General features: G+C 32.4%; 1 protein-coding gene across 1 annotated transcript; it reads right to left on the reverse strand.

Annotated features, from left to right (window-relative positions):
• Window positions 1-2,773: 2,773 nt before the first annotated feature.
• Window positions 2,774-8,334, reverse strand: LOC134702000 (potassium channel subfamily K member 18-like). Its single transcript, XM_063563110.1, has 2 exons — window positions 7,671-8,334; window positions 2,774-4,560 (listed from the first exon to the last, which is right to left on the reverse strand). Exons 1-2 carry the CDS (start codon window positions 8,332-8,334, stop codon window positions 3,890-3,892), a joined length of 1,335 nt encoding a protein of 444 aa, XP_063419180.1. The 3' UTR covers window positions 2,774-3,889.
• Between the last annotated feature and the right edge of the window lie 2,998 nt (window positions 8,335-11,332).

Raw genomic sequence — 11,332 nt, forward strand, 5'->3', positions numbered from 1 at the left:
ATTTTTCTATTAGGTATAAGATAAAGTTGATTTATAGAAAAATATAGCGAAATCTTATATTAAATTAAAAAAAATGATTTAGACCCGCGAGCCCCCTTAACGTATACAATGTTAAACGAGAACAGTATAGAATAATTCAAATACTCACTATAGCAACAATATACCTTCCGTTTTAGTTTTACCGAGTTTTGAACAAGAAGGTGTTAAAAAAATGTATTTTTATGTCAAATGCTAGGGCAATTTCGATTTTAGAATTGTAAAAAAGAATTGTGAGGTCAGTCAGTTGACTTTGCTTTTTATCATCATTTTTTACATCTTTATTTTTTAAAACTTTAATCAAAGTCGCGTGAGCTAAACTTAAAATTACACAATTAAATAATTTCATTTTATTATCATTAACGTACATTTCGTTTACTTGTAACTGGATCTGAAATAAAACAAACTATATTTAGGATGTCACTTATAAACTGTAATGGCCATTACATTAGACATCAAATCGCAGGACTCACCTTGTTTGTATTGGAAACTCAAGCTTCACAAAATTTCGCATAGAAAACGATACGATGCCGGTTCATTTGCATATTTGACTATTAAGAATTGTCCATTAGATTAACAAAACAAATTTCCAAACAGAAAGCAGTTTTAAGGAATACTGTTAACTCGCGTAGTGGTATTTACCATTTGTGTATTAAAAAAAAGTCTTTATAATTTCTATATTTTTAAAAATCTAGATCTTTTTTGGAAACTAGTTCTTACAATACTGTTGATTTTAAAACCTTGTGGAATGCGTAGGTGTATATCAGAAATAATTCAATGCTTTTCAACACAAAAATAGAAGCATATATAAAAAAATAAACGAAAAGGCAAAAAACAGACTACAATAATAACATAGACGACTACAAACTGGGTGTTATCTTAATTGCTCCGGAGGGTCAGGAAACCCTGCTTTACATTATACTATTGTAATTTGAATTTTATGAAATGAAAAAAATGAGTTATTAAGTCATAAATATGCCAGTTGTTATCCATTCGTTTGACGTGTTTGAGCTTTTGATTATGCCATTTGAATACAGACTTTCTGAATGAAATTTCCTCTGAGTTCAGTATTTTTTTAACTCACCTTTTAACTATGTAGACAAAATTAACTGGTACATATATAACACATATCCAATTGAAAATGTATTTTCAAAGGTAAAACAATAAGTAAGCTATTTTTTTATTTTTCAGGCTGTATTATTTCTCTAAAAGTCAGCGAATAAAGACGACGTATGATGGAGTGTAAATGACTTCTTGAATCATGTTCATCCTTTACAAAGAAGATAAAGATCTGTTTAATTTAAGATTTATATATATTTATACTACATTATTCCTGAATGTCGATGGATATATTTCAATTGTTGTAATTACGATATTATAATCTCTTCCTCGAATTTGACATTCTAATTAAAAGTTATCCTTAGGTTTGTACTTAAGCGGTAAGGTCGCTTCCACTTGTAAATAAAAAATCTGTTAACCCTTCCAGAGTATATGGAACCACACTTTTATTATGTTTGTTTTGTTCACGCATCGTTGTAAATATTATGGCATTTGATGAGACTGTCGTACAAGTGAGAGGTTTAGTGCTATAAAACCAGGTTCAATCCACAATTTTCTAAATTTGGAAATGCCTTTACCAAGTAAGGATTATGACTGTTGTTGTCCATTCGTTTTTTATGTGTTGTGTCACTTGATTTTGCCATGTGATAAGGGACTTTCCGATTTCATTTTCCTCAGAGATCAGTATTTTCCTGATTTTACTTTTTGTTCATGTAGTTGTGTGGTTCGTGGGCCTAGTCTGATTTCCCTGTTTAATACCACTGTGTTTCCTCTGGTCGTTTGATGTCTTTGCCAGTTTGGTTAAGAGTATGTGTTTCTTTTTGTATTTTAATCTTTTCTTTTATATCGGTTGCAAAAATGTTGTCAACGGAAATCAATTATTATATGGTTTTCATTATTTTGTAGATTATAAAAAGACGCATCAGCCATATAATGGCCAATGTTACAACTATCACATGCCCTTGAGCATGTTCAACTCTAACATGTTTAAGTCGCAATGTTAGTTAAATATTCACATAGTATAGGAGAAGCTATAGTTATAAAGAGCCACGGTATTACAAAATATGTATAATTTTGAATGAGTAAAGCAAAAATTTATTTTATTTAGTTTAAAAGCTTATGTGGCTTAAGGATCATTATATTACACATATTTTGTTACCATGCAATAATATTTTATTGTATATTTCCTCACTGTAATGACAAATTTTTCGACGACCTAGAGCAGTTTAGTATTCATGTGAATTAGTCAATGCGTAACTATGGAACTGATCCTGCGAATTCATATGCATGTTATCTTAAGATCAGTTGTTGTCTGTTGTTGAGATTCATAATTGTTCGCTCGTTTCTCGTTTTTTAAATAATGTATACCGTTGTAATAGTATTACATTTTTGTATATAATAAATTAATCTTGTTATCTTTTTTTACATGTAATATGTTAGTCAATGTTAACATTTAGTTTCTGAACTACTATAATAAGAACAGTGCCTTGGCTGTTTTGCTTGCTACGCTACGCGTACCTTGATCGTTTAACCAGCTACGCTACAGGCAGTATTACATAGTTTGTAACTCGACATCAGAGATGACAGATCTATATTATTATTGAATATAGTACACAGTATGTTAACCTCATAAAATTGGACACCTCTAAAGAGCCACGACCAAAACTTATTGTTAAAAATGACAATGCAGATCAAAGCACTATAATACTATTTACTCTACAATAGTTCTGGTAAAAATGATTCAACTGTTTTGAACTTTGAACTTAACGTTTAATCGAAAAACTCATAAATTCAACTACTATTCTTTCTGAAACTCTGTGTAATATGTTTGTCATCGACATATGAGTTGACGTACCACTTTAATGTATGCCGTCTTATCCACGTATGAGTTGAAGTACCACATCGACGTATGAGTTTAAGTACCACATCGACGTATGATTTGACGTTCCACATCGACATACGAGTTGACGTTCCACATCGACGTATGAGTTGACGTACCACATCGACGTATGAGTTGACGTACCACATCGACGTATGAGTTGAAGTACCACATCGAAGTATGAGTTGACGTACCACAACGACGTATGAGTTGAAGTACAACATCGACGTATGAGTTGACGTTCCACATCGATGTATGAGTTGATGTACCACATCGACGTATGAGTTGACGTACCGCATCGACGTATGAGTTGACGTACCACATCGACGTATGAGTTGACGTACCACATCGACGTATGAATTGAAGTACCACATCGACGTATGAGTTGACGTACCACATCGACGTATGAGTTGACGTACCACATCGACGTATGAGTTGACGTACCACATCGACGTATGAGTTGACGTACCACTTTGATGTATGCCGTCTCATCGACGTGTGAGTAGACGTACCACTTTGATGTATGCCGTAATTTTTCTGGTATGTTCAAAACCACACCCTAAATTGAGCAACGTTTGTATAAAGCATGTAGAGTGAAGGTAAAATCAACCGAAATTACCTTTTCTAAACACCCATCCCAAAGTTATTCCTTACATCTCGAAATACACAAATGTATATAGTCGCGTTGCACACGTACAGTAATAAAACGATATGACTGATATTATCGATAATATCGAAACGGTAGCGCAAATAAATCAATTCATTACAAGTTACAACTTGTTTAGAAATTAAAAATAAAAATCGTCTTTACGATTTTTAAATCCAAATTTGTTCATCCAGCAATCGGATGCATAAAAAGACTTGACGCATTTAATAAATCAATAACGCAGTGTGCTAATATGCTGGAAAACATATCTAATTTGAATTGTGTTCTGTATCTTCCTCGTACTCTACGTCGTCCTCAACTTCAACAATGCCAATCCATTCTCCAAACCATTTAGCAAAGGTTCTCACCTGTTCTTGCAAAAGATCAAAACACATAGCTAATAGTGTTAATCCAAATAGCAGATACATCACACCGATAAACTGTTTTGGTTGACTTTGCCACGAGTCTAAGCTATGTCCTGGTACAACATCACCGAATCCAATTGTTGATAAGGTGATGAAACAAAAGTAAGCAGACTGTAGTATGCCCCAACTGGTTTCCCATAAATGAAAAAGAAATGTTCCTATCAGTGTATACGTTATAACAAGTAAACTGCAAACAATTATTGGCACGTGCTGTGGCGGCGGCAGAGTACGAGATGGAATATAAACTATTAGATTTTTTTCTTCGGTTATAGTCCCGTCTTCTCCTATGACCTTTTTATGCTGGATAGTTGTTGCTGGAAGTGGTAAAGCAGTTCCAATACCAAAATCTCGTTTATTTCTAACAACTGGTATCCTATTGTAAAAGATCTGAAATCCTTTCCCCAGAAGGGATCCAATATTTGCAAGACACAACAATGTTAGTGGTATTCCAAAGAATGCATATATCATTGTGACAATTCGTCCCCATGTAGTTTTAGGTGTAATGTGGCCATAACCTGTAAACAGAATAAATTGATGATCATTGTTTGCTTAGAACAGGTCGTATGAACACAAGAGAGCATGGAAAAGATTAGCCTACACTTGCGAAAGGAAGATAGAAACTACTGCCTCCTTCTGGTTGATTGATTGTTCAACAGCTATGAAAAAATAATATTGCATACATATTTAATAGGAAAACCTAAAATGTTTTAAAATGTGGTTGTACATAGAATTGGAGATTATCTGACACATACTGTGGATTCATTAATATTCGTTGTATACCAATTTTGGTGGATTTCGTGGGTACAGAAGAACCACAAATTCAAATGTTCAACGAATTACAAAATTTCTAAAGGAATGAATGTAGACTTTGCCAAAACCACGAAATTAAATATCAACGAATATGTAAGTTTTCCTATACCCACGAAAATTGGTACCCACGAAAATAAATGAATCCACAGTATAAAAATGAATAGAATATTTGATAGGGACAACATTTTGCCTGATTTGAAAGAACCTTGTTTTGATAGGCACACCCAGAGGATATTCTTATTGATAACTAATTTCACAATCTACAAAGGCTACATTCCCATAAATTTAGAACAACAGTCATCGCATGTGGTTGATCTCTATCGAATAGATTCATGATTTACCGTCTTTTGCACATTCAGAGTACAAAATCGGTCTAGTTATTTGCTCAAATCTGCTCAAATTAGTGCTTAGACTATTCATTTATAGAACTAATTTCACAATCGGCTAGATTCCCGAAACATTTAGAACAACAGTCATCGCATGTGGTTGATCTCTACTTAATACCAAACTAATCAGATTTTCCCAATTTAATATAGAATAGAGAAATATGTGATAGCATTGCCAGTCAGACAACAGACATCACAATAGATCAATGATAAGTATGCAAACTATATATTAAGCTGTAAAAGAACCCCCTCTTTTTTTAATAAACCAGGGGGTGGATGTTTATAAACGGGGAAAATAAGAAAGACAACTAAGACAACCAATAAGTATAGCCAAAAATGATATTTGATAAAAGTTTGATAATTTATAAGAGAGTTAAATATTTGAAACTACACAAAATGCCTTAATATGCAATTAAACAAAGTATCGAAGGAAAACAATTGATCAGTGTTTTAGAAAATCAAACAAGCAAGTGCAGGAAATTGTAAAACAAAGTACTTATCAATCGACAAAAGAAACAAATCTTAGTCTATCAGATATTAAGGTAGATTCATGATTTACTGCCATCTTGGCTTGCACATTCAGAGTACAAAATCGGTCTAGTTATTTGCTCAAATCTGCAAATTTGGAGACAAATTTGCAAATTAATGCTTAGACTTTTCATTTATAGAAAGAGAACTAAGTGTTTTTTTGTGTGTTATTCATAATATTTAAACAAATAACATTTATTTGTTCAAATGAGCCATTCAGGCTGAGATAACTTTTTTCAGTTAAAAATGTATACTTGATTCTTAAATTTTTTACTTCAAGTTGTTGTATGAAAACAACTCCGGTGACACCATGTTTTCTTTTTATTTTCTTAAAACATATACTAAAACCTATCTTCTCACAATTTATTTTAACATTCTAACTCATAGATTTTTTTATTCACACAAATGTGTTTCTCATGAACAATCTTACCAAATTAAGGCAATTTTCAACAGTAGAATGAAAAAGCGCACGGTGGCTCATAATTTTTATTATATTTTTGAAAAAAAGCATAGTAAAATCTTCATTTCTGAAAAAAAGCATAGTCAAATCTTCATTTCTGAAAAAAAAAGCATAGTAAAATCTTCATTTCTGAAAAAAAGCATAGTCAAATCTTCATTTCTGAAAAAAAAAGCATAGTAAAATCTTCATTTCTGAAAAAAAAAGCATAGTAAAATCTTCATTTCTGAAAAAAAGCATAGTAAAATCTTCATTTCTGAAAAAAAAGCATAGTAAAATCATCATTTTTGGCAAATCATAAGTATACTCTGTCTCAAAAAATTAAGTCGAATATGTCATGGAGTAAATCCAATAAACATTAGTGTTCTTTTTTGAAGATGTTGCATCACCACAGTAAGACTGTTGATTAACCTTTAAACTCGATTGATCTCGAGTCGAATCGCTGAAACTCATTTAAAGCATAACACCTCGATATTGGTTCAAATGAACATTCATAGGTATATAGTCTCTGTCAATGAGATCACCACCTACAGCCATACAAAGGTCAGGGAGATCATTCGACAGCATTGAACACTAGATCATCAATGTCAAACAGTTATATAGTATTAGAAAAAAAAATAATCAAAAAATAATCAAAGGTAAACAATAGTTCCAAGAACTCTACTCAAATCAATTATGACACATTCATATTTAGATATAAGTTCAATAAAAATTTTGTATTATCTTTTTTGTAAATTCTCATCTCGCTTGGCGACTTCCCGTACATTTCCGTACATTGATAGAAATTCATTATAACAACTCAACTGAAATATGCATAACGTTTGGCGTGTGAATTAATTGATCACAACATATGAAAAGCCTCCAAAGTATTCGTTTATTTGCAAAATAAGGCAATTTCCTTGATTGAAAAATATAATGTCCGTATACAATACATAGAATGAAATCATCACACATGATAAGTCAGGACATTTGGCATTTCACGTATGAGTAATACCGTAAAAATTAGAATAGATCAAATCCAAATAAATGTATCTTTTTCAATTGTTATGACATAATCTACCTTGGTCGAGAAAATGTAATTATGAAGAGGTGTAAACTTAAACGTGAATACTGTGAATTCACTAATTTTCGTAGGTACCAATTTTCGTGGTTTGAGGAATTATTTGCATATTTGTTGATTTTTGATGTCGTGGATTTGGCAATTTCTGCATTCATTCCTTTAGAAAATTTGTAATTCGTTGATCATTTGGATTCTTGGTTCCCATGTATCCACGAAAATAAGTATCTAACGAATGTTATTAAAATCACAATAGTTGTAGCAAATATATCAAAAGACACACTTGAGAGGACTTGAGAGAGTGACAAAGCAGATTGTTAACCATCAGATGCAAGAATAATGTTTGGAAGTTGGAATTTTCTTTACTGAATTTTGTTCATAATTTACCTATCGTTGTAATAACAGAGACTGAATAAAACAAGGAACCAGTAAAGGACCATTGCAGCTCACCCACGGCCTCGTCTGACCTGCCATCCCATCCTAGTTGCATTGTAGCTTTGTAGATTTGCTTTTCAAAAAGGCGTAAAGTATTTTCCACCCTTTCCGTCCAATTTGGCTTCTCGAAAATATTAAGAAGATAAGTCGTATTCCAAAGATCATTTAATGTCTCCTTTCTGAGGTTTGTAGTAATAATTCTACTTTGTTTTTCATTTCCTTGCTCCAAACTTTGAAAAATGATGGCACCAAATATTGAATATCCTATAACCAGGCATGTCAAACCTACGTGAGAAAATAGGAATATCAGAAATTTCTTCAAAAGAACTTTCCCCTTTCTTTTGATTTGTGCTGACTTTGGACTATCTTTTTTATCTTTTTCTTTCTCTGTCATTGAGTTTATGACGTCATTTATGTCGTCACTTGCGCATGCAGTGTTATATGACGACGAATTTTTCCTATTTATATCATGATCAGATATATCACTGACGATACAGGTTTCACTAGATTCTGCAATTGACATTCCAAGCTTTTCGGAATCCTTCAGATCTTGTATTGACATATCTGTGGTGACACACGCAGTGTTTGAAATATCAGTAGAACAATCTGTCGACATTTTATCTAAGTACACCTGCAATAAATATAAAATTGTGGTATAAGAACGAACTGTTAGATAAGGACACAAAACGTAAATAAACTGACCACGTAATGAATCAGTAGGATTCTATCGTTTAGTCTAATTCTAGAGCAACGTGTCAAATGCGTTTTAATTTATGATAGTGGAATACAATAGTTCATTTCCCCTCAAATCGTGAATTTCAAACAATAAACCTGTTAAACCATTAAAAGAAGGGATGACCTAATATACTTAAGGGACAGTCAAACGCATGAATCGAAAATAAACTAACATACCATGACTAAAAAATAAAAAAAAGACAAATAAAAGTACACAAGACACAAGATAGAAAACTGAAGACTTACGACCCGAACCCCGCCCACTACTGAGTACTGAGGTTGATATAAGGTGTTCAGGAAGAGTACGCAGATCATGCTCCAAATGGGAGACAACCGTCGTGTTGCTGAAAAAAACCCAATTCCGGGTAATACTTTAATTAGGTAGGTTACATTCGTGAAGAGGGTAGGGAATTGTAGTTACGTCACAAAGAACATATCCGATAGCATCTGTGAAACGATTATTCTATACTGAGCCAAAAAAGTTTAGCAACACTTTTATTTTAATTTTAATTTTTGTTGATTCTGGAAAAAAAATATTTAAACATCATTGATATAAACCTGTAATTCAAAACAGTCATACTTTGTTCCTAGTGATTGATTTCGCGCCATTTCAGCTTTGCACGTGTACTTGATGTTTTACCATCTGTAGCTGTTTTTTTAACGATATTACAAATTTCTTTTTCACTAACGTTCAGAAACACACCATTGGTAAGAAAAATGACCGCCATAATGCCATTGGAAATGGTTGATGTCAGAATGAGTATTGCTGATATCATGGCGTGATTTAATGTGCATAAGGCAATAGTTTAGAGACTAAAAAACAGATATCGACAAATTACAATATACTCATTTTGGCATTTTGACTCTCCCGCGCTCCATACAAAGAAACTCCTAATGAATGTGAGTGATAAACATTCAGTTTGCCTCTGACATGTCATTATTGCATTTTGTTTTTATCAAAATTATATGTTGTTCAGATTTTGTTATAAAATGAAATTTCACCATTGTGTTGCTAAATTGTTTGGCACAATATATATCGGTCGACCAACTCGTGATGGCGTCCGTAAAGCTTACGAAGGGATGATTTCAACTTCACCAGTTGGAACTCTTGATTTGAGTATCAAATACCTTTATCGTGGTTAATCCTTTAACAAATAACATTTTTTCTAATAAATTATAAGTTTCTATTTCACAGTGTATATAATTTTGATTTGTTCTTTTCCATTTTTAACTATCATACGCGTTTGGTAGACAATGCTCCACTTTAAATGCATACACCTTTCATGCTGACCAATAAGGGTGTTCATCATTGTTTCCCAGTGGATATATATACATGTATATGTGTATCCTATCTTTGTAGCTATAGGAAAAGCAATGGATATTCAGCATTCCCCCCAAAAAACTCCTGATTTTGGTTGGTGTTCCTGTTGATGAACTTATAGTTTTTTGTGTTGTGTTTATATACTCTGTATGTGTTTTGGCTTTTATTCATTTTTACCATTGCATAGCTAATTTGTCTTTCGACCATTAGTTTAAATATCCCTTCGGTACCTTTTGTCTCTTTTTTATTATTTTGAAATCAGAGAAAACAAGGCCAAGTATTTGATTTAAGATCTAAGGAAACAGTATCAGCTTTAGACTTCCTATATTTGTCTTTCAGTTTTGCAGTGTTTAAATATTCAGAATGCGAATTAACCAAGAAACGCTTTAAATACTACATGTAGCATATTAATCTATTGCAATAAAAAATCATAATATCTAATAGAATTAATAGATTTAGCTTACTCAGTCCTTATATTTGTATAAAGTATCATTCGTTTATAGTGGAAAATTGTTATAAGGTTGAATAAGCTACAATTAAATATTGCTCGCCGGTCCCTCTCTGTGATTACCTGTAGATAACGCTGGTTAATTATCCAATCAATCTATCATCAAGAGGAGATAATTAATTCGATTTTCTTTCATAGTCATTTTCAAAAATGATGAACGGTTCTTTGTATTGGTATGTAATCATTTTAAACGTTTCAAATTTATGAAATTTTATTCGTACATCAATATTTTTGATACACCAATAACAAAAAATGAAATATATTGAATTGATACATTTTGTAAGTATTCCAAATTATATCAGAAACGTTAACTTAAAGATAAAATACTGAACCTGTTAAGGGGAGAGAATACTCGCATAACTTTTTCGAATTGGCACATAATACAACGGAATGTCACTCTGGCATACAAATGGCATATCAAAAGAATTAATTAACTGTGCAATCGTCCGCCACCTTCAATGGTGATTCTAAATTATAAAAATAACCAAAAGTTGATAATCTATAGATAGTGAAGACTAGTGAAAGCTAACTCGCTGTAAAAATATTTCTTTGCAATTTTTTAAAACTTCATTAGGAAAATGCTCGAGTCACCTGACTTTCAAAGCTCAAAGTTAACGTTTTTACACAATATTTGAATAAAGTAGTTAAAGATTATTCGCTTCTCTAAGTGTGAGACGCAATAAAAATCGTATGCCTGCACCACCCTATCGAAATACGGATTTAATTAAGTCCTGAACATTTCGACATTTTTTCGTATATTTATATCAGAACCGGTTTTAACCAAATCACAAGTACGAGTTAAGATCCGACTAAATAATATTTCCCGATATGGTCAGGTAAAGTTGCTACAGTACATGTTTCTTATCATGGGCTTAGAAATCTGTACATTGTATGCCAGAACTGATAAAGAAACGCTCAATATTATTGTAATTTGCCTTGATCCTTTGAATAAATTTAACGAAAATTAAAAAAAAAGAATTGTGACCGCTCTATATGATATGCTCTCCCCCCTTTTTCGTTCTCCTATCTGAAGTGTGATAAAGAACGAAC

This window comes from Mytilus trossulus, unplaced genomic scaffold, assembly GCF_036588685.1.
Source record: "Mytilus trossulus isolate FHL-02 unplaced genomic scaffold, PNRI_Mtr1.1.1.hap1 h1tg000373l__unscaffolded, whole genome shotgun sequence".
Lineage (NCBI taxonomy): Eukaryota > Metazoa > Mollusca > Bivalvia > Mytilida > Mytilidae > Mytilus > Mytilus trossulus.